The sequence below is a fragment of the Phoca vitulina genome, unplaced genomic scaffold, assembly GCF_004348235.1.
Source record: "Phoca vitulina isolate PV1807 unplaced genomic scaffold, GSC_HSeal_1.0 scaffold28, whole genome shotgun sequence".
Lineage (NCBI taxonomy): Eukaryota > Metazoa > Chordata > Mammalia > Carnivora > Phocidae > Phoca > Phoca vitulina.
The window spans coordinates 22,435,227-22,458,909 of record NW_022589731.1 but is presented as its reverse complement, the minus strand read 5'-3'; the positions used below and the strand labels follow the sequence as shown (position 1 = coordinate 22,458,909).

Sequence of the window (23,683 nt, the reverse complement as noted above, 5' to 3'; positions counted from 1 at the left end):
GCCAGCCCATCCCACAGCCGGGCAAACCCAGTGCCTGGACCTGGAAGAGGCAGGGTCGGTAACACCAAGGACGAGGACAAGGACACACTTCTTTTGGATGAAAATTCACGCTCTTTCTTGCAAAAGTAGAGGAAAGAAGTAGACTTTTGGGGAAATGTATGTGTAAGAACATTCTAACGCAAGTCCCTCCACTACAGTGGAAGAATACAGGAGCTGCAACTCTGGGGAACCGGAGAAAAGCCAATCTGTAATACATGCTTTGGAAATTCCAATAATGGTTTGATGCAGTTTCATCTTGAGTAAAATGGCAGGTCCTTCTTCTGCATCCAGCGGGTTCGCTGTCCACTACAGTGGAAGAGCACACTACTCCCCAGACAGAATGCATATTTCACAAACGACAGCACGTTAACAGCTCCGCTCAGAAAGAAATAGCACACTTATAAAAAATAAGCTACAACATAGGTTCAAAACACGAATGTTTTGTAAAAATGAAAAACCCTAATGTCTTCCCCTCACTTCATTAGGTTTGCACATCTGTTATAAAAGTGAAGCCAATTTAAGCCCTTGTTGATGTGACTAATAAGGTTAGGTAATTGGATTGGTGGCGGATTAGTTAAACAGCAACCAGCCAGCCCCAACCTGGAGGCTCCCTGGGATGGAGGCAGGGATGCCTGAGCCCTGCTGTTCTGTGCACATGCCCACTCGCTGCAATAGCCCAACACCCCCACCAAGGACAGAGGGCATGCCTTGTGCATCAGGAAGGGGAGCCCCTAGGAGACGAGAGCGGACCTGAGAATAGGAAAGAGTTAGAAAAGATAGAGCAAGTCAAGAGACAGATGCTGTGGTCCAGAAGAGCCCTGGGCGAGGGCCCAAGAGAAGTAGCTGGATGTTGGAGATGAGACAGAGGAAGGACGGACAAGTCACCACAACCCACCATGGAGGACAGAAGAGCAAACAAAGACAAGCCACTGTAACCTGCATCCATCAAACCAAATGACGAGGAGCCTGGCAAAAACGGGCATGACAGGGGAGCAGCAGGCCTAGGAAGGATGATACTCTGTGTGACACTCCCCCTGGGAGGCTGAGACAGACCAAGAGAAAAAATAAATGGAGGTACTGCAAGAGAAAAGGAGATTGATCTTTCTCCCAATTCACAAGAACAGATTAATAGAGCAGAGAGTTTTTTTTTTTTCTCAAGTTTTAGTTTTTCTGCCTTTATTTTAAAAACCTCTGGTGTGTCCTACCACTTGCCTTTGAAAGTACAAGTAGATGCCAACACAGATGAACAAATGGTCAACAATTATTGATCAACAAATCCAAGTAGCAGACCATGCTTAGCCTGACAGCAGGTTTTGGGGACTTACGTCTTCATGTTTATGCTTTTATTCATATATATCCAAGCGAGACATGTTTTAGGGACATGAAACTGTGAAGTAGAATTAAATGTGCATAACTGCTTCTTGGTATTACTCAGTTTGGTTTTCTGGAAAGATGGCTCCTGATATTAGACAGTTTTTGAACCCACCACTGGGGGCAGCGTTGAGAACAAAGGCAGAAACACCATGACTCTCCTTCATTAACTTTGTGCCCTTTATTGACAAACCAGAGACCCTGTGAATTGGAGGAAATGAAGCACTTCCACAGATGATTGTGTAAGATGTTTTAAAGATGCAGGAATAAGTACCACAAGGATGGAAGGAAGAAGAGGAACAATTCAGAAGCCAAATTCTTATTCACGCCCTTGTCCTTCCGCCAACTGCTGCTGACCTTATTTTGACCCGAAGTTGGCTTCAAAGAATGACAAATGACACTGTTTTAAAGGCCTTTGATCTAGTTTCCTGGGCTCATAACACTTATTCATATATTTTTCTCCTTTACCTGATTCTTTTTTTTTTTTAATAAGAATTATTTATTTCAGAGAGAGAGAGAGAGAGAGGGCACACGCCAGGGGTGGGGGGCAGAGACAGAGGGAGAAGGAGAGAGAGACTCTCCAGCAGTCTCCTCACTGAGCGTGGAGCCCAACGCAGGGCTCGATTTCACGACCCTGAGATCATGACCTGAGCCGAAATCAAGAGTTGGATGCTTAGCAGACTGAGCCGTCCAGGCGTGCCTACCTGACTCTTTAATAGCATTTTTTCATAAGGTCCTTCTTTGGGGCTTGATTCATATAAAACTCAAAAAGTCAGATGTATTTTCAGCCTAGGAAAAGGCATTTTTAAACTACAAATCCTAGTTGTGGTGAGTTGGCAATGAGATGGGACCATGATTTATGCCAGTGGCAGTGGAGATGGGTCAAATCTTATGGCAACGACATAAAAAAAAATTGGCGAAGTCAAAACTTAGAAAAATATTTTGAATCGGCAATTCCATTTTTGAGAATGCATACCAGGAAAACTTTCAAAAGAAAGTCAAGCTATATGCATGCATGTGTTCACTGCACATTTACTCACAGTAGTGAGAATGTGCAAACCACCTAAATGCTCAGCTAAAGGGATGGGTAAGAGAAGATTACCCATTTCATTTTATGAAATGTTATGCCATCATAAAAATCATGGTTACTACGTTGTAATCAAGAAAGATGTCTGTGATAGATTGCCAAACAAAAAGAACCAAAAAAATGTGGACAATGTTTACAACATTACATTACATGTGTACAAAGACTGATTGTAAACCAGAGGAATAAAAATAGCTGTTCTTTTAAAACAGTCTCTTTAATTTTATAAATAAATAAATAAGTGTAAGGAAGTCCTCTTCCCTATGGAAAGAAAGAAAGAGCAAAACAAAGAAAGGAAGTGAGAAGCAAAGGAAGGGAGGGAGGGAAGGAGGTGGGCAGGTGGGCGGGTGGGTGGGCAGGCAGGTGGTCTCCACAGGTTTATTTTATTCACTTCTTACAACATCCCTTCGGAGTAGATTCCTTTATGTACCACATTACAGCTCTGAATCAAAGACTAAAGACGTTCAGTCATCTTCTGGAGAGCCAGGTAGTACCGGGAGTCATGGTCTACCTGACTTCATTGTGCAAACTCAACTGGTACTCACAGAGGTTCTTTGGGGTTTGTAACTGTTTTTGGCTCTAGAAAATACCAAAATTATTCTTCATGGCTACTAGCTTTGTGCCATAATAATGAGGACTGGCCAGTGGAAATCTATAAACAATTCACAATCTATGAACTAAAAAGTATAAAGGTGGGGAAGGAAAATCTACACTTTAAATAACAGGCCCCACTACAGTCATGCTACTCTGATGCAGTTTTGGTTTCCTTCCAATACAGGAATTTTTCTTAAAATTCCTCAAAACTCTATGTGGAAATAGATACTCACTTACTTGAATTATTATAATATTTAAGCAAAGGTTGCTTTCAATGTGGAGGACCCACTACCATTTGGGTTCTTCTCGTGCCTCTTGCAAAGCATCATAGCCAACCCAGTAGCCCATTGGGGAGAAAGCCATTGTACGTTCGTGCATGTGAGTGTGTATCCAACAGTGAATATGTAAACACCATACTTATTTTCATGGAATCCAGGGATGGAGATTTTGTTAATCCTCCAACATAAATATTCAGATTTTGTCTTTTCTATTGATACCGTATGTTCTGAGCACATTATGCAGACTTTCTTTGAGGAGTTCTTATCAGTTCTGCTGCACAAGTAAAAGACCGAGACAGATGTGGAAGAGGAAAAGCAAAGACTTTTAACTTGAAAATAACACACGTTGGCAAGAAGCAGCCAGTCTGAGAATGTGGTAACATCTGGTTAAACATTCTGAGGGGATGTACCAAGGAGAGGGGAAGAGACTTTTATCCAGGGTTGAATGTGTAAGTAAACCCAGATAAAAATAAGTAAGTAAAAGCTAATAATAATTGGGAATATTTCTCCTTAAAGATGAAGGCAAAGGATGATAGGCTTTTTCAAGAAGGAAAGTCCTGGGGCTTTTCTCTTTTAAACTGTAGGGAATTAGGTTTTTCATGTTCAATACCTTTACCTCCAGAGCCACTTATAAAGCCTTTTTCAAGGTTTTCAGGCTTATGTACCTTCTCTCCAAGCCACTTACCGCACACCCACTACGCCCTTACCATCTGGAAGCTTCGTGTCGAATGGAATTCACACTGCATCATATCGAAGAAGATAGGGATGGTGGCTTTACGCAGTTCTGTCTCAGGAATTAGCGTCATTTCTAATATTGGGCCGACCATTTCTGGAATGAACTTTATCTTGTGTTGACCTTAAATACAGAAAGGCATTATTCAGAATTTTTTTTTTAAAGGTTTTTAAATGAGCTTCAATGGACCCAACCTGAACAACACAGATCAGTGTGACTCTGAATGCTAGGATATTGGGGACATGCATCCATTTCTCATCCACAGGCATTTTGAATGTGTCCAGCCTTTAGCATAAGAAGTGGACTGTAGGGGCGCCTAGTGGCTCAGTCTGTTAAGTATCTGACTCTTGATTTTAGCTCAGGTCGTGATCTCAGGGTCCTGGGATCGAGCCCCACGTCAGCCTCTGTGCTCAGCATGGAGTCTGCTTGTCCTTCTTCCTCTGCTCCTCCCCTGCTCTCTTTCTCTGTCTCTTTCTCTCTCTCAAATAAATACATAAACTCTTAAAAATAAAATAAAAAAAAAAGAAGTGGACATTCTAAATGTTGTAAGAGCAGCTATTAAAGTATCCATCCAATATAAGACCTGTAGTCATGTCCTATCTGTTATTATTTCACAAATAGACAATTATATCATATAAATCAAGGACACGAGTGGGGATCTACAGCAGAGCTGGGAGACAAAATACCTGGTATCTCATTTGTGACATTTTGTTATTAACACTAGCAATTTATCCAGAGTTCATCGATCTTACTCATATTGCTATACAATCAGAAAAGAGAATGGATCCTCTAAAGAATTTAGGGTTTTTTTTTTATTACTCAGCTAATAAGGATTTCTGTAAAGAGAGCCATAAAACAAATTTGGCTATTATAAATAACCACACTTAACAAAGTACATAACCCTCCTAATAAACCTAAATTAATAGATTTCTAAAATTTATATTAAGTGGACACATATTAACCTTCAGTAAGGAATCTGAATATAATGAAAATCCTGTTTTCAACTTTTACTAAATATGTAATACTTTGACTAAGGCTATAAAAAACGTGATTCTCATCACTTCCCCAAATGCTTAATGTCTCTGATAGGCATGTAACTGTGGCAAAGCATTCTCTTAAAAATGCTATTATAGTCAGTCTCTCAGATGACACTTTCCTTGTATTATGCCTAAAAAATGTCAGAGCCAATGTTTCAGAAAACAGATGATAGTGACACCAAATCGTTCATCAACACAATTTGAGTGTCATAGAGTGCTCGGTCTGTCACTGACAGCTTTTACTGTTCCAAGCTGGGAGGAACATTTAAGGCAGGAGCAAGTCGTTGTAGGTGCAAGGATTGGATTATAAGGTATAAATAGGTTATAAGAATGACGGTTTTCTAATCTTTGATTATTGACCTTCCTTCCCATTAGTATAGGAACCTGGCCAGGGGCCAGTGCTGAGCTCTACCTATAGTGATAACCCTGGGGATTTAACCTCTGCAAACAAATGGTCCTCAAGGTGAGCAAGGCCTGGGTGTTCTCCAGGAATCGTCTTTACTTTCTTGTTTTTCCTTTTTTCCTTTTTGGCATTTGCATTATGGATTTCCCCTGGAGCATATCTTGCTCAAATTTAATGATGAACTCAGGTTTGGAATCAATGAGGATCAAGGTGACTCTTGCAGTATAGACTTCAAGAAAAAGAAGATACACTTTTCTCTCCCCTTTTGAGACAAAGGAAGAACAAGCTAATTATCAGATCACAATAAGAATACTTTACCTCCGGTCACCTTGCCAATCTCCTAGTTACAACTCCCAAATTTTTTAAAACCCACCGAGAGTCTTTCTTCTGAGTTACAAAACGTGGAGCCAACCCATCCCCTCCAGACAGTAGGCTGTGTTCTCTCAGGGGAGGCAAGTTCTCACCCATCAGTAGCCTCTCCCTGGGTGTTTGGATGATCTCCGCAATCAAGAGGGTCCAAAAATCCAGGACATTAAACGCAGTCTTACCCAGGAAAATCTCCGTGTACACACAGGTAGACCGAGCAAAAATGTCCATCATCCAGGCACACTGAGGTCTTCTATGGGGCTTTTAATGAATGCACATAATTTGTCCAGTCCCCAAAATCATCCACGAAGGGACCCCCTGAATGAAAACTACCCTGGCCCAAACCAGGCCGATGAAGATCTTGCTGAGAGCACGCTGGCTCTGGCGGGACCGTCCCCGCCGTGCCTGGCCGGCTGGCATGCCTTGTGTAATAAACAAAACTGACCTGGAGGCGGCGCAGGCCGAGGTGAGAGCAGGTGCTCTGGGGCCGCGCTTTGATAAATAACTGAAGAGCTTGGGAAAGAAGCACATTCCCCCTCCCCCTCCTTTTTTGGGAGAGAGTGTGCTTTTGATTTCTCCTTTCGGACTCAAAACATGACAGGTTTGCGAGGGGAAAACATGCTGCTCTGTCCCATGGCGCAACGCCGTATTTGCACTTGCATTAGATGGAGCAGAACAGACCCGAATCCTTGCTCTGAAGCTCTGCTTGGAGGGGAGATCTGAGACATTCATCTCAATCACACATATGATTGGAAAAACTCAGGGAAGAAATAGTCTCGTGAAGCATTCAGCTTGTTAAAATCAAAAACAAATGGAGACCAGCGTTGAAAATTCTCTGGGCAGACAAAACAGGTTAGTCCTACAAGCAAAGCTTCATTTAGCTTATTTTGCAAGGCTAACCTGACTGGAGGCACTTCTTGCTTCTGCCTCTGGAAATCGTAAGCAAAAAACAAAAAGAAAAACATTTTCCAAAGGTTGATATGACGTAACCACTAACCAACTCCCCCTCATTTAAGAGAATTCTAGAATTATAACCAATCACTGATATTATAACCAATAAACAGTCACCGCTTTCTCACGACAGAAGCTGCTTTGTAAGGATATACCTCAGTCTCCTTCCATGCATTGGTTTGAGTGCCCTAGGCCTGCTAATTGTCTTCTTGGTGTGTGCACAATAAACCTTTACTACTTCAGTGATTTGTTGGTTTTGCTTGTTATTTGTGACCTTTGACAGGATAAAGTCCCGATCGAGTGACAGGTGACTAACTGTAAGATTTACCCGACTTCCATTTTTATTTTGTGGACAGAGCTGGCTAGATCAACCTGCCAGTATGTTCCCAAACCTGAGCCCATTAAAAAAAAAAAATGCTGCGTAGAAAATAGGTTGTGTACATTCTGGGGAACTGAGACGTGCTGTCGAGAGTGGGGGCCTTGACAGTGACACTTGGGGCAGGCTCCAACACCTGATATTCGCAGCAGAAAAAAGAGCCAGGTGGCCTGAGGTGACCCCATGGAGCCATTCTTGGCTGTTTTGAGGGGCTGCTCAGGGCAGATCCTTTGGGCAGCTGATGCTTTTATTATATGTTTTTAATTTTCAAAAACTAATGTAATTATTTTACAAGCAAGGAACCCCATCATGCTAGTTGGTGGTTATTTCTTGCTGTTACCAGATTCCTACCCTTCATGGACCAAGGTCATGGTTTACATTTGACCTCTTGGCCCTCTCTCAGGCCAGAGTCCACATTCTTGGCTGCAAAGCTGCAAAGCACAGATCTTATGCATTCATCACCCTATTCAAATCAGCAACTGCCAGGAAACAATGGGACATTTGCTCTCCTAACTGCATCCTTTACCTTGCAAATCAAAGATCTCCCGCTTGACTCAGCCTATTTGGAGCATAATGACCGATAATGTTGAGGGAAACAACTGCTCCAAAACAGCTTTAAAGATCTGATTTACACCCAAGAGTGCATCCTCAGAAGGTCTAGCCTTTCCCAGAGCCTGGAAGTGAGCATCACAAAGCAGCTCACGTTACCCTGGGCCCTTCGTACCTTCCTTCACGACAATCCTGGAGACGGGGCCAGTTGCAAATGGTGGTCAGTCTCAGGCACGACAGAGGTGACCACGAACATAACTTTTATAGAAAGAAAGAAAAGCCAGAAAGGCAGGCGTGTCCATCAGTCAGGCCAGTCGTGGCTTGAGCTCAGTTCTGGAGCCTTCGTCCATGCCAGGCAGTGACCCTTCAGGGACCCTCACAGAGGAGGGGAGGGTCCTGGCGGAGCACTAAGGGGCCCGGGTGGGCTGAGTTGGGGCAACAACTATTTATCAAGCGAGAAAAAAGCATTTTATTTATTTTCCTTTTTTTAAAAGATTTTTTAATTTATTTTTGTGAGAGAGAGAGAGCGTGCAGGAGCAGGGGAGGGGCAGAGGGAGAAGCAGACTCCCCACTGAGCTGGGAACCAGATGTGGGACTGGATCGTGACCTGAGCCGAAGGCAGACGCTCAACCAACTGAGCCCCCCCAGGCACCCAAGAAAACAGCATTTTAGTATGTTAATCATCAGTCTGAATATCTGCCAGGGTGGATGCCTCTAGTTAGCCTAAATGATGCACAAAATATCAAGCCATTTCAGAATGAAGCACTGTCATTTGAAATCGTATCTAAAATTCTCCTTTGGGGGGAAACACACAACTCACAGTGTATACTTGAGAAATGAAACGAAAAACTTACAAGAAGGTGTTGCCACTCTCTTGGGAAGGGCCAGCAGGTGAGAGATGGCCTGGGGACTCTCATGTGGGGGGGGGGGGCAGGTGGAGCCCACAGCACCTGCCTGGTGGATGCTGGCAGCTAGGAGAGCCCCAGACTCCCTCTCAGCCAGCAGAGAGCAATTCTCTCCATGCCACTCTCTGAATGTCCCTCTGCCTTGTTCTGTGCTCTCTAATGGGGATGTATTTGGTCCCTTCCTGGCATGAGTTCGGCAGTGTCTGGCCTACCAGGGCAAATGACAAACGCATTTGTCAGAGCATGATCAATTAAAATGAATCATGAATGGCCCTCCTCCCTGTTCTAGAAGACTTGGCATTTCATTACAGAGATCATCATACATATATAAAGAATTATGGAGTGTCAGGATTGGGAGGCTCTTGAAAACTTTAGTCCAACCTCTCTTGTAAGAGAGGATGGAAGCCCAGAAAGACTGGGTCATGGGGGAGGCCACACAGCCAGGCAGAGGCAAGGTAGGAAGAAAATTCCAATAGGATTCAAGTCTCTTCACTGGAGCCAGGGCTCCTCCTTTCCCCTCCCCTCCGGGGGGGGGGGGGGTGCGGCAGGAAGACCAATGACCCAGGGTGGCACCAGGAAGGCTCAGTGTTGGAGATTCATGAAGCCCTTTGACAGCCTGGAGCCATAACTCAGATTCTGGGCAATTAAGCTGCTGCAGGAAAGTCGCTTCCAATGACCCAGCAAAGAGTTTCCTTAAGGGGTCCTCAAGTGCCTGAGAACCGAACAGCATGCAGGGTTCAGGTTACTTCTCCGTGGAGAACGTGAGCAGACGGAGCCATTCCAACCAGCTCGTCGTCACCACCTGGGAGCTTCTGTGCTGGATTCTGACTCCCGAGAACCCAGCTGGTGCCTCTCCTTAAATCATACTTCTTAATTTCTATGTTATTAGTATTATCCATAGAATATCTTATAGTATTTTCTCCCAAGGCCTTCTGCATTTATTTTTCATGTAACACCCATTTGAAAAAGACTCCATCCTTCATATAAACAGATGGACAAAGGACATTTAGAAATTCTAACTTTCCCTAGAGAAGTGATAGGGCCTGCCTTTACGCATTTGCTGACATCCGGGAACTCAAGGAGGATGAGCCAGCAACCCCCCTGTGAGGAAATCTGGCTCGGGCTGAAAACAGGCGGCCTTGAACTTGCTGACCACAAAGGCGGACTGCAGGCGAGGTCCCCAAACCCCCACCCCTGCCCGCTCGGAGGGTCCTTGGGAGGGCGATGGAGTCCAGTTCCCCACCTTCAGGAAAAACTGTGTTCTGTTTTTATTACCCTGTTTCATTCTCCCCAAGGAATATAGATAGGCCAGGGCGTCTTTCTAGCCACGGTCTCTAGCCACAACACAGACAGCAAGAATCTATTCAAGAACCGAGCAGGGAGGGGTGCAACTAAGTTGCTCCAGTCATGGGGAAACAAATTTAACCCAGGTGCTGTGGGGTAACTAGAAGGAGAAGTGGAAAGATACCTGCCTCCTTGGAGAGGAGAACAGAGTCACTGGGGAGAGGGGAGAGGGGAGGCCCTCTGTAGCCACCACAGGCTTCGTGGGCCAAGCTAAGCAAAACAAACAGGGCCCTGGAGGCTCAGGGAGGAAATGCCACAGAAGTCTTGCACAGGACCCTCCATGAGGCTGAAGAAAGGTGCCTGGACGTCTCGGCACCAAGCGAGCTGACAGTGGAGAACAGGTGCTAGGAGAGAGGCGGGTTCATCGAGGACCCATTCAAGATGGCAACAGGATGCCCAATTATCAGTTCTTTATTCCTTTAAGGAGCTTACCTAACAGAATTACATGGCATAGTGACTAACATTTTAATAGAGAATTCCATGTTATTTTAATTAATAAAATTTTATTGGGGCACCTGGGTGGCTCAGTTGGTTGAGTACCTGCCTTCGGCTCAGGTCATGATCCTGGGGTCCTGGGATCGAGTCCTGCATCCCTGCCCCCTGAGCAGGGAGCCTGTTTGTCCCTCTCTCTCTGACCCTCCCCCCTGCTCATGCTCTCGTTCACTCTCTCTCTCTCTCTCAAATAAGTAAATAAAAAAATCTTTAAAAAAATTTTTTTTATTAATTATATCCTTTTTCCTCTTTATTGTTTATTGTCGTAAGAACACTTAAGATGAGATCTACCCTCTTAACAAATTTTTAAATGTAGGACACAGTATTGTTAACTTTGGGTGTTCTGTTCTACAGCAGATCTCTAGACTTACCCATCTTGCATAACTGAAAGTTTGTACCCTTTGACCAATACCTCCCCATTCCCTCCTCCCCCCCCCATTCACCCCTACCCCTGGCAACCACCGTTCTACTCTCGGCTTCTAAGAGTATGACTCTTTAGAAACTTCATGTAAGAGGAATGTTTTTGCATTTGGCAAGATTTCCTTTTTACTAAAAAAATAAAGCTGAATAATATTCCATTGAATATACATATACCACATTTTCTTTATCCACCCATCCATCAATGGGCATTTAGGTTGTTTCCATTTCTTGGCTATTATGAATAATGCTGCCATGAACTGGGTGTACAAATACCTCATCAAGATCCTGACTTCAATTCCTTTGGATGTACACCCAGAAGGGAGATGGCTGGATCATATGGGAGTTCTATTTTTAACTTTTTGAGAAACCTCCATGCTGTTTCCCACATTCCCATCGACCCCGTGCAAGTGTTCAAACTTCTGTACACCTGGCTGACACTTATCTTTTACTTTTTTCGTAATAGCCATCCTAACAGGTGTGAGGGGACATCTCACTGTGGTTTTGATTTGCACTTCCCTGATGGTCAGTGATGTTGCATATCTTTTCATAAACCTATTGGCCATTTCTTCCTTGGAGAAATGTCAATACAAGTCCTTTGCCCATCTTTTAATTGGTGGGGTTTTTTGCTATTGAGTTGTAGGATTTCCTTATACATTTTGTAAATTAACCCTTTAGCAGATATATGGTTTGCAGATGTCTTCTCCCATTCCACGGGGTGTCTTTTATTTTGTTGTTTCCTTTACTGTGCAGGCGCTTTTTAGTTTGATGGAGTCCTACTTGTCTATGTTTGCTTTTGTTGCCTGTGCTTTTGCTGTAATTTCCAAGAAATCATTGCCAAGACCAATATCAAGAAGGTTTTCTCCTATGGTTTCTTTTAGAGTTTTGCAGTTTGGGGGTCTTATGTTTAAGTCTTTAGTTGAGTTGGTTTTGGGGTATGATGTTAGACAAGGGTCCAGTTTCATTCTTTTGCATGTGGGTATCCAGTTTTCACAACATTTATTAAAGTGGTGATCCTTTTCCCATTGTATGGTCTTGGCTCTCTTGTCTAAGATCGGTTGGCTATATATGTGCAGGTTTACTTCTGGGCTCTCCTGTTCCATTGATCTCTATGTCTGCCTTGATGTCAGTACTAGGGTGTTTTGACTCCTGCAGCTTTGTAATCTATTTTGAAGTCAGGAAGTATGATGCCTCCACTTTTGTTCATTGTCAGGACTGCTTTGGTGACTTAGAGTCTTTTGTGGTTCCATGTGAATTTTAGAATCATTTTTTCAATGTCTGTGAAAAATGCCATTGGAATTTTGATGGAGATAGCATTGAACCTACAGACTGCTTGGGGTAATACGGACATTTTAACACTAGCAAGTCTTCTAATCTACAAAGATGAGATGCCTTTATATATATCTGTTTCTTCCTTCATTTCTGTCATAGACTCTTTGTACCTTTCACTATTCAGGTCTTTCACCTCCTTGTTTTAAGTTTACTTTTAAGTATTTTATTCATTTTGATGCTATTGTAAATGGGATTATTTTCTTAATTTCCTTTTCAGATAGTTGTTAGTGTATAGAAATGCAACTGGTTTTTCCACGTTCATTTTGTATCCTGCAAGTTTTCTTAATCTATTATTTCTAACAGCATTTTTGATGAAGTCTTTAGAGTTTTCTATATAAAAGATCATGCCTTCTGCAAACATAATTTCACTTCTTCCTTTGTGGTCTTGTTGGCTTTTATTGCTTTTTCTTGCCTAATTGCTATGGCTGAGACTTCCAGTACTATGCGGAATAGGAGTGAGAGAGTGGGGCCCCTTGTGTTCCAGATCTTACAGGAAAAGCTTTCAGTTCTTCACTCCTGAACATCTTAGCTGTGGGTTTGTCATATGTGGCCTTTATTACATTAAGGTACATTATTTCTATACCTAATTTGTTGAGTTTCTAACATGAAAGGGTATTAAATTTCATCAAATGTTTTTTCTGTATCTATTGATATAATCATATGACTTTTATACTTCAATCTGTTAATGCAGTGTATCACCTTTGTTAACTTCTGTATGTGGAACCATCCTTGTATCCCAGGGATAAATCCCACTTGACCATGGGGTATGATCCAATTGATGCGCTGCTGAATTTAGTTTGCTAGTATTTTCTTGCAGATTTTTACATCTATGTTCATCAGAGACAGTGGCCTATAGTTTTCTTTTCTTGTAGTGCTTTATCTGGCTTTGGTATCATGGTAAAGTTTGCCTCATAAAATGAGTTTGGAAGTGTTCCCTTCTCTTCAATGTTTTGGAAGAGTCTGAGAAGGACTGGCATTAATTCCTTAAACGTTGGGTAGAATTCATCATTGAAGCTATCTGGTCCTGGGCTATTCTTTGTTGGGAAGTTTTAGATTGCTAATTGCTTACCATCTGTCTGTTCAGATTTTCTATATCTTCATAATCCAGTCTTGGTAGGCTGCATGTTTCTAGGAATTTGTCCATTTCTTCAAGGTTGGTTGACATATAATTATTCATAATAGCCTCTTTTGATCCTTTTTATTTCTGTGGTATCAGTTGTAATGGCTCTCCTTACATTTCTGATTTTATTTACCTATGTCTCCTCTGTTCCTAGTTAATCTAGCTAAAGGCTGGTCAATTTTGTTTATCTTTTCAAAAAACCAACTCTAGTTGTGTTGAATTTTTCTATTGTTTTTTCATTCTCGATTTTATTTATTTCTGTTCTAATCTTTATTATTTTCTTCCCTCTTCTGGCTTAAGGCATTGTGCTTTTTCTAGTTCCTGTGGTGTAAAGTTAGGTTGTTTATATTTACTGATCAAGGCAATATTATAGACCAAATGGACCTAACAGATAGAACATTCCACTCAGCAGCAACAGAATAACGTTTTTCTCAAGGGCACATGGAGCGTCCCTCAGATATGTCACATCTTAGGTCATGAAACAATTCTTAACAAATTCAAGGAGACTGAAATCATACCAAGTATCTTTTCCAACGACAATGGAATGAAATCAGAAATCAAAAACAGAAGGAAAACTGGGAAATTCACAAATAGAGGAAATTATAAAGCCTGCTCCTCAACAGTCAATGGGTCAAAGACATCAAATGGGAAATCAGAAAATATATTGAGTCAAATGAAAATGAAAACAAAATAACTACCAAAATGTTTGAGATGCAGCAAAAGCAGCAGTAAGAGGGACGTTTGCAGCGGCAAACACCTATGTGAATTTCTCATCTTAACACATGAAGCCCCTAATGTGTTTTCAGCGTGCAAGCATGTTCTACTACCACCACCCAATTGGCAGTGTACCTAGATACAGGGCCCAGTTTTGAGTAGGCAAAAAAAAAAACCCCTTTGAGGGTAGAATGTGTTAAGCTGAAGACAATAAGCAGTGAGCCTTGTGACAGTGGGATGAACTACCTGGTTTGATGCCCGAGAAACTGGGGGAATGTTAGCGATGCCCGGAAGCAAAGAAATTTCAAGGCAGAGCTGTGTTCACCTGACATAAGGGGGCACTCTACTGATTTTTCTATTTGCCCCACCGATCGGATTTTCTTCCTACCTCTTATTTACAGAAAACAACTATTGCAAAGGTAGCAATCACTCTCTGAGGAAGAGAAGCAATTCAGGTTTTCAAGACGCCCCGGCACCACTGACAGCCAGGGCCAGTGACAGTCACCATGATTCCCCGGAAATCCCAGCTACTCACCAAGGTTGTACCACATGTCTCTGATTTCGAAGCCAATCTGCCTCCTCATATCTCCATACCTGAGAACCGAGGACAGGGGAAATGCTGAGTCACTCTTTTGAGCATTTGGAAATCAGACTTAGATTATTTTTAAGTGCAATGAAAGTCTCCCAGCATGGAGACAAACAAAGAGAGTATCAAAGCTTCTCTTGCCACCAAAGAGAACTGAAGGAGGAAGAATCCAGCAGAGGGAGCCTCACCTACCCATCACCCCATCACCCCAGATTATGTAACACTCTTCCCACCCCCACCCCCCACCCCGTGGGAACATGAGCGAGGTGGTAGAAAGTAAGGGCAGTATTTTCCTTCTTCAGTCTCTAATGGCAAGAGAAGGAGGACCTGGCTCCCTGGCCTGAGGGGGAGCTCGTTTTCAGAGCATGCTCTTAGCATCCAGCTCTGCAGACACCAAATGACATCCTCCAACCCTGCTCACAAAAGCAGCTTTCACATGTTAAAATTAAGCCCTGGAGTGGACAATCAGAGCTGGGAAGGCCTCTTTCAAATATCTCCCATCCTTCTTTAGCATTTTCAATGTAAGGAAGAGCTCTGCACCAAAGGATGTCATTAACATTCCCCTGTTTTTGTTTATCAGGGAAAATAAATGTTAATTTTCCTCCCACAGGGTCAGCAGAGGAGGTGTGTGTTTCATGAGTAAACAGAATTTGATGCTTCAGAAGATAAACGTTTATTAGTTTGTGAGCAATTTAACTTTTTCCTTTATTGCCTAAGGAAAAAACTGATTATATTAAAAATAATAATTTGCACAATTATCGTACAGGATTACAGTTTAGCAGCTGGGTCATCAAGCTGCTCTGTTGGTCCTCACGGCAGCTGATGTGGAAAGGGAAGCTGTTTACAGATGACCTGGTTGTGGCTCTCAAGGCAAAGAGCCTCCTGGTAAACCAACAACCATAGCTCGCTGCCACCTTATAAAAGTCTCTAGGGCCCTAAGCACCCGTCTGTCACTTTCGGCAGGAGAGGGCTGCAGACCAATGTGCTCTCCACCAGGGAAACCGGCCTGGCAACCCTGTCACAGAGGTCACCCCGGGGCCACTGCACCTGCACGGACCCACGGCCCCGTGTACAGACAGAGAAACTGACCTGGGAGCGTCAGCCCCTTCCTGTGAGGACAAGCTTGTCCTCGGGGGTAAACGAGTTACCTTCCAGCCCAGCCTGACAACCAGGTGAGTGCTGATGTGGGTCAACTGGGTGAGTGAGAGAGGGGGGATCTCGGCCAGGGAATGCACCCATCACCAGTGCCACAGTGAGGAGAGGCCTGTCCACTGTCAGCAAAGCTACTGGACCAAGCCCGTGGGTGAGAGGAGAGCACCCTCCAATGTCTAAGTGGCACCCCACATCGCCCACGGTCCGTATCATCGAAGCCCTCTTTAGTTGTGCACCCTTCCTGGGCTTGTTGATCCAGTTTCCCAATTCCCATTTTGCTCCTGCACAAATGACAGAGGGTCTCCAGCAGCCCAGACCGGGAGAGGATACGGCAGGCCTCCTCCCAGCATCCACCGGGGAAAAGCACTGCGGAGCACACAGCCACGCTCAAACCTAGCGCTGGTGCTCGCTGCGCAGGTGGATGAGTCGTCTCTCCGGAGAGTGGGCATCTGGTGAGCCAGGGAGCTCTGTATCACAGGCAGGACCCCCCAGGGCCTGCCAGTACGTGTTCAGATCTCGGCACACAGAGCCGGCCGGAGCCCCCCCACGGAGCTGGGGCGAGCTGGTCACAGCCATTGGCCTGCCACTGACTGACTAACTCAAGTTTTAAATACTCTTCCAGTAGCCAAGCCATTCCTTCTCATCCTGGAAGAATCTCTCTCACAAAAGAGAAATGGCTAAAATGCTAGGCGGTTTGGGTCATGCCGGAGTGACCCCATGTCTGCTGACCTGCAGTGATTTGCCATTTCTCCAGAGCTGGGGTTGACACCTGGATGCCAGGAGGCCCACGTGGACAGGGAGCCTCCACCACTCCTGCCTCTCCCTGGACGTCCCCTTTCCTTACGGTGCTGACAGAGGGTGAGATGCTCATGGGTGTCGGATTCGCGTTTTCTAGTTACGCTATCCTGTCCCAGGTGTGGAAAATGACATGCCTTCACAGTATTTTGAGGACAGGGGTATCAGCAAAGATCCGAGAGCACATCCCTCACTAGAGTCAGGCCTGTTGTAGCAAGGGGCTAAAAATGCCATTTTCATACCCAAATAAGACAAAGGTGCTTAGGGCCAGAACAAAGGTAACAACAAGGGGAGCAAGGAGCTAGAAGGTGAGGGGCAAGACTGACTCTGGCAGCGAGACTGATCTTTAGTTTTAATAAGACAGCAGCTCTGCTCAATCTATACATGTCTCAGCGTAATCCCCCAATAAGGCTACAGCTATCACCAGAACTCACGAGGGATTCCCGAACTGTTCATACCTTCTTGCTGGGGAGGAGAGGGCAGCAGTGATGGAGAGTGTCAGGGCTCATGCTCGTTACCTGGTCACAGGCTCCCAGGGCTGGTGGCAGCCTTACAGAGCAGAGCTAAGTTCAACTCTCACAATTTACACTTGAGGGAACGGAACCGGTCCTAGAGGGAGAAGCCAAAGGACTCGGCCAAGTCACAGGCAAGGAAGAAGAAAGAGAACCCAAGTCTTCAGACCCCAAGGCCCATGCCCTGCCCCACGGCACACGTCTCAGGGCCTGGCAAGTCCGGATCTCCCCAATGGCACAGCGCCGTGTCACATCTCTCAAAGGGCACTGGTCTCATCTGACTCTGGCAACAAGACCACCGGGTGAGCAGAGAGAAGCTGTCGTGGCCCTCTCTCCACTGAGGACGCAGAGAGTCCCAGGGCTGAACCGCCGTGCCTGACCCCACAAAGCTATAGCAGCAGGGAGCTGGAGCCACCTGGCGTTTCCCATCACACCCCACCCACCGTGCCCACACACAAGTCAGAGAGCACCTGCGAAATGGGGGCCAAGGGGGCCTCAAGGAGGCAAGCTTCCCACAGCCCAAGTGAATATAGGATCCCACATCCAGGTCTGTAACTCTGAGCTAAAATAGCATGAATCTGGTCTCCAGGGCCTTATCTCAGCACCTGGTTTCGTGAATCTTCACCCAAGAAGCAGAAAACCCATGTCCACCAGAGATAGCCCAGGCTTGGGGATAAGGCTTGACCTGAGCTCAAATCTAAGCACTCTGGGCAAGTCACCTGGCCACTCTGACCCTCAGTCTCCTCATATGTAGTACTGGGATAATGATGTATGATGTTCATCTCCCAGGAGTTTTTGAAAATGAGAGAGATGATGTCCTTGTATGTCCTAGTGAGCACTCAAGCCAGGCTAGGTGCTTCCTTTAAAGCTCACACTAGGCCTCATCACAGCAACCCATGGTTACGATGGTCATTTACATTGATTCATTCAGGGAACGTTACTCACTGATTCGTTAATTACTGAATACTCACTAGAGGCCAGGCTCAGAGCTAATATGGGAATATTAATATAACATGGAGAACAAAGTCCACAGACCTTGGGGGGCTATTAGCATGGTAGCAGAGATGGACATTAAACAAATAATCACACTAGATCAACACACATATGTACATACAACAGTTCTATGAAGGCTGTGATCATGGCCCTTTAGGAAAAACAGAGGAGTGAGAGTTGAACAGTGGGCCTAGGCTGGCCATGGCAATTCTCTGGGACAATAATTTACCCTCAGATTTGAAGAAGGAAAGACATAATCCAGGCAGAAGGGAAGGGAGAGCATTCCAGGAAGATGGACCAGCAGGTGCAAAGGCCCCAAGGCAGGGAGTGGGTAGGTAAGGATATGGACCAAAAGAGGACGTGTGGCAGGAGGACAGAGAGCCTGCTCCTTCCTCTTAAGAGACCAAGGGGGATGCAGTGTGAACAAAGGCCACAGAGGCAGCTTTTTAAAGTTTAAGTTTCAAAATGCTTTTGAAATAAGAAATACATTTTACTTTACTAACCAGCACACATATAAATATCTGTGTACAACTGTTTTATGAAATAACACTTAACCTCACTACCTTCAGTAAATTCTGATGCTTTCTTATATTCTATTTCACTGAAAAAAAAAAAAAAGTATGTTGGGCATGACTGTTGTGGGTTGAATTGTGTCCTCTACAATAACATGTTCAAGTCCTAAGCCCCGGGACCTGTGAAGGTGACCCTATCTGGAAATAGGGTCTTTGCAGGTGTCACCAGGTTAAGATGATGTCATACTGGATTGCAGAGGTTGGAGGGGAGTTGAGTCCAAGGACTGGTGTCCTTACAAGGGGAGGAAGATTTGGAGACATGGGAAAGAAGGCCCCATGAGGCCACAAGGAAGAGCATGGAGGGATGCAGCCAGAAACCAGGAGCGCCAAGGCCTGGGGACAACCACCAGCCGAGGGAGGCACAGAACAGGTTCTCCCTTTGAGCCTGCAGAAGGAACCACCTCTGCCCACACTTTGATTTGGATTCCTGGCCCCCTGAACTGTAAGACAACAAATATCTGTAGTTTTTAGACACCCAGGGTGTGTTAACTGTAAGGGCAGATGATTGTAGGGAACAAATACAAACACCCATTAAACTGCCATCGTGACCCAAGAAAGGGTTGAGATGCAGAGCTGAAACACGCCATCTGAAGGAGGGAGGATGGAACGAGAAGACCCAAGACCAAGGTGTGAGGAGCGCCCCCACTGAAAGGTCTGATGGAGGATTATGAGCCTGACAAGGGAACAGAGAGGCCAAAAAGGAGGAGGAAAATCTCCATGGGGTTCTGGGAACAAAGGAAAGAGAGAGACCTTGTGGGGAGTGGGTGGAGGCTGAGGGATGCAGACAGATGCAGAGGTCACTGGAGGGACTTGATGGGTGAAGTGAGACACGTTTGGTTTAATGGCAAGTCCCTGGGGGAGGTGAGAGGAGGTGGGACCCCATCTGTGACCCCGGGAATAAAGTTTATTACACACAGGGCTTGGATGTGCCATGGTGTACTGCGCTGCCCGAGGTTTACCACGTTGGATGGGGCACAGAGTCGCTCAGGCACACGGGACACTTACCTTTGCCAACAGTGACTTGCCGTGGGTCACCGTTTGCTAAATCTGTCTCTCTGAGACCCCTGCTAATTCTGGGTTTAGACTGAACCTACTTTGAATAATTGGAGTCTCTTAAACAATGTGCATAAACATGAGCTCTACTTTTTCTAAACTACTTCTTGTTATAATCTGGGGTCCACAGTCCCAGCTTCGGATCATCCCACACTGCAAAGCAGGGCTTGTGGCAGCTTTGTTTCTTTCAGTTTCCCTAAAAGCAATGTCTTTAGTTTGACTTAATGTACGAACACCTCAGAACCCTGCACTCGGAAAGATGGAGATCTCTGTTTATGTGGAATTTCGACCTGGTTGTGAAACCTGTCCTCTCAGAAGGTGTGAATTCTACACGAAAAAATACATATAAATAAGTAAATAAAGATGAGAGCGTGGAGACCAACCGAGGAGAGGGTCTGCATGGAGGGTGGTCTCTGCACATAGGTTCAAATGCACTAACCTGGGGTTGGCACTTAAACTTGATTCTCGGGCTGAAAATTTTAAGTGAGCCTTTTATGCTTGGATATGCTGGATGCCCAGGGCCTGAAACCCCCTTTCTCTTCCAGGACTAAGTCTGGTCCTGAACGCAGAAGCCTGTTTGCAGTCATGGGTCACACTGTCCCAACTAGGACACACATGTCCCGCATACTAACATGGTGAAGCTGGCTGCTAATGAAAAGCCAACTTTTTTATATCTGACTCTATTTCCTGAGTCCCCGTAATGTCAAAGGCTGGGGGTGGGGGTGGGGGGATGGGGCGGGGAGAAGTGACGGTCAGTTTTCAAATGCCAGCGACACCTCTGTCCTTTGCTGGGAGTCCTAGCACCAAGGATGTCTGAAGGCTGAGTCAGATATATTTTCTTATTATAGACTTTGATTCCTGGTGGTTATTTATTTTGTGGTTCATTGGAAAATCTTATACTCAATTTGGGTTTGACATAATCAGTTCTCTGCACGGTATGGCCCATTATTTTATGTTCCTCCCATGCATGTTGGGCAAAGTCTCTGGGATGAATATCCTAATTATCTCCCCAACCCAGGTCATCAGGACGGGGAGCGTCACAAGAGGGAATGAACAGGCAGATCTTCTGACACTGGGGTTTTCTCATTGTCTGGGGCCACCGTGCTGTCAGCCAGGCAGACAGGTGTTGCTGCAAGCTTGGCAGAGAGGAAGAGAAGGGTAGGCAGGGGTGTGAAGGGTGTGGGCGGAGGGGGGTTCCTCAGTGAAGCCCTCAAGCAGATGCATTTGGTTGGCTTCAGGAACCCTAAGCAGTAGACTGGCCCAAAGGGAGGCAGCCAGAGGCTCCGCAACGGGTGTGGCATGGCTCTGCTTTCAGAGCCTGCAGGCTTTCTATCTAGAAAAAGACAACCAAGTGAATTATCCTCCACTGGGCTCTGTGTCAGCACCCAGCCCTTTGCTGAGACCCATGGGGTCAATTCCCAGATCACTGGGCCTCCCGTTCTGCCCATGCCAAGCCCTCAGGGTCTAGCCACTCACTCACGCTTCAACAATCCAGAGCATCTCTCTGCTCAAGGAGCAGGCCATGTCCTCTGGGACTTGATGTCCCCTTTGGGGACTGGTGGTCTGTTGACCGTGGCTCAGTCCACCAACCTGGTAACCTGCCTGCTCCTTCCCCACCCAGCCTGGAAGCCCCTCCCACCAGAGGCCTTGGGGCTCCCCGCGTTCACTCCCGAACGTCCATCTGCAGTCTGCCAAGGCGCCCAGTGGGCACCGATACCTCAGGCGATCGCTGTGACTGTCGCACACCTACCTGCCTGAGACCGTGAACTTCTCACCTCTGCGTCCCGAGCACCAAGACCCTGAGCACAGAGCAGACACTCAAGCCCTTTCCACTAGCACCATTTTAAGCAAATTAAAACCTTTCTAGGCACTGGGAAAATTTAAGCATTTGGGTAGGATGCCCTTAAGTATGTCTTATGTAGATTTTGGTATTTAGAAATAAAACGGCAAATAAAAAGTGTTTAAGGTAGAGACAGAGGCATGACAAATACAAGCACGTCTTGTATCGTATTGTTGAACCTGCCACGCATCTTAGCCACACGGCCTCCCGGGCCACAAGCGCTGGTCTCAGACACGGAGAACACCTCTCCCTGGTGGCCTGTCACGGCCACACACTGAGCCTAGGTCCCTGGGAGAGGGCTCCTCAAGGTGCACAGGAGCTGAGGTCGTCCTGCCAGAGTCTTGGAAAGACAACTTCTAAAACACTTAGGATGTTTTTTTTTTTCCCTTGGGGAATCCATGAGAAAATTTCAAAGGGAAAATCTGGAGCCTCTTATTGCCACAGTTATGAGGAAGAGAAGACCCAGAGCTCAATTCAGAAGCCCTGCGGCTCTGGAAGGGGAGACACCAGCTGGCCGTGTTACATTTTCCTTGGCTTTGAAGCCTCTGAAAGCACAGGGCTATGTGGGAAGCAAATGTTTTCTTTGGCGGTCAAGGCCCTCTGTGGTTAATGCATGTATCGACGTGGCTTTAGCTTAGACTGTTAACATTCACGTGACAAAAGAAGGCCCAGTGCAGAGCCACCCGGCCCTGGCCTGGAGAATGCTCAGAATCAATGGTTTTACTCTAAAAACCTCACAGGAGATGCCAGCTCTTTTAAGACAGATTTCTGGTTTAAATTCTCTTGTCCTGCAGGCATCTTGAAGGGTTGGCCGTGCTGTGCGCTTGGCAGAGAACGGGCTGTTCTGTCGGCTGGAGCCGGGTCTGGATTCCCCCGCAGTGACCCCCGCGCACACGTAGGTTATTGAATCCACCTGCTATGGCCCAGCTGTCCTTCCACGGGACTGGATAACAAGGCGTCCCAGGCATCCGGGGCTGGCTGTGAGAAAGTTGTACGGTGCTCAGAGTGTTCCAGTTATTTCTGCTTCTACTATGGAAATTTCCACCATGAGCGCATTGAAACAAGGACAGCAACCACCACCAGTCACCACCTCTCACTTCATGTGAGCCCTGAGAAGATGTAAATTTGGCAAAGCGGAAGCTTCCCTACGGAGCCAGTCCCCAGAAGGTGCCACCTGGCATCTGTCTCTTGGGCCTGGGCTGGCAGTCAGACCCCAGTGGGCTGTGCGAAGGCCAGCTCTGCCCTCCCAGCAGTCACCGGCGGGCGCCCGCCTGGCCGGAGCCTTCTGGTGCATTCCCCTTTTCTGAACAACGGACAGTTGTCTGCATCCACAGCCAACCCACTGGAGCCACCCAATGGAGGAAGCGTGAAGGAATATGACCGGGTGGAAGCTGACCTTGAGGTAGACAGGACAATGGAAGGATTTAGGGTTTTAAGAGCAGCGCGGGTGAACATCTCGGGTTCTGAACTGCCTGGGTTAGAGTGACTGGGTGTGTGGCACTGGCCATGTGACTTGTTTAGAACATGTTTCACCTTCCTCTTCTGGAGAGTAAGGGTGAGAAGGAAACCCAATGAACAGTTTCTGTTTTGGTTTTAATGACCATATATGAAAAATGCACTCGGAGTGCTTAGAAAATCGCTGGCATACCTGTTCGATAAATATTTGCTGACACAATTCTTACTCTGCGGGGATGACGTGCTTTGATGTGGCAAGTGAGAGACGCACTCACAAACATGAGGGGCGCTGAGCAGTGCTTCTGTCACCTTCTGAGACTCCCTCTGGAGTCGCTAATGTCAGGGAGGGGCAAAGCCTTGGAAAAGTCAACGTAAAGCAGAGGAATTATGAAATGACACACAGGGACCGGTGACACAGAGATGTGGGAGCAATAAGAGAACTCTTCTCTAAAGTCTTTATAGGGGCACCTGGGTGGCTCAGTAGTTAAGCGTCTGCCTTCGGCTCAGGTCATGATCCCAGCGTCCTGGAATCGAGCCCCGCATCGGGTGCCCTGCTCGGCAGGAAGCCTGCTTCTCCCTCTCCCACTCCCCCTGCTTGTGTTCCCTCTCTCACTGTGTCT

The 23,683-nt window shown here is 45.8% G+C and overlaps 1 protein-coding gene across 2 annotated transcripts in view; it reads right to left on the bottom strand.

Annotated features, from left to right (window-relative positions):
• The window catches only part of DOCK1 (dedicator of cytokinesis 1), a 487,093-nt gene that overhangs the window by 69,319 nt on the left and 394,091 nt on the right, over positions 1-23,683 (bottom strand). For both annotated transcript variants that reach the window (XM_032423353.1, XM_032423354.1), the window contains exons 32-33: positions 14,641-14,699; positions 4,074-4,222 (exon numbers count right to left, since the gene is read on the bottom strand). In XM_032423353.1, the coding sequence (XP_032279244.1) occupies positions 4,074-4,222; positions 14,641-14,699 (208 nt within the window). The remainder of the gene's footprint in view (positions 1-4,073; positions 4,223-14,640; positions 14,700-23,683) is intronic.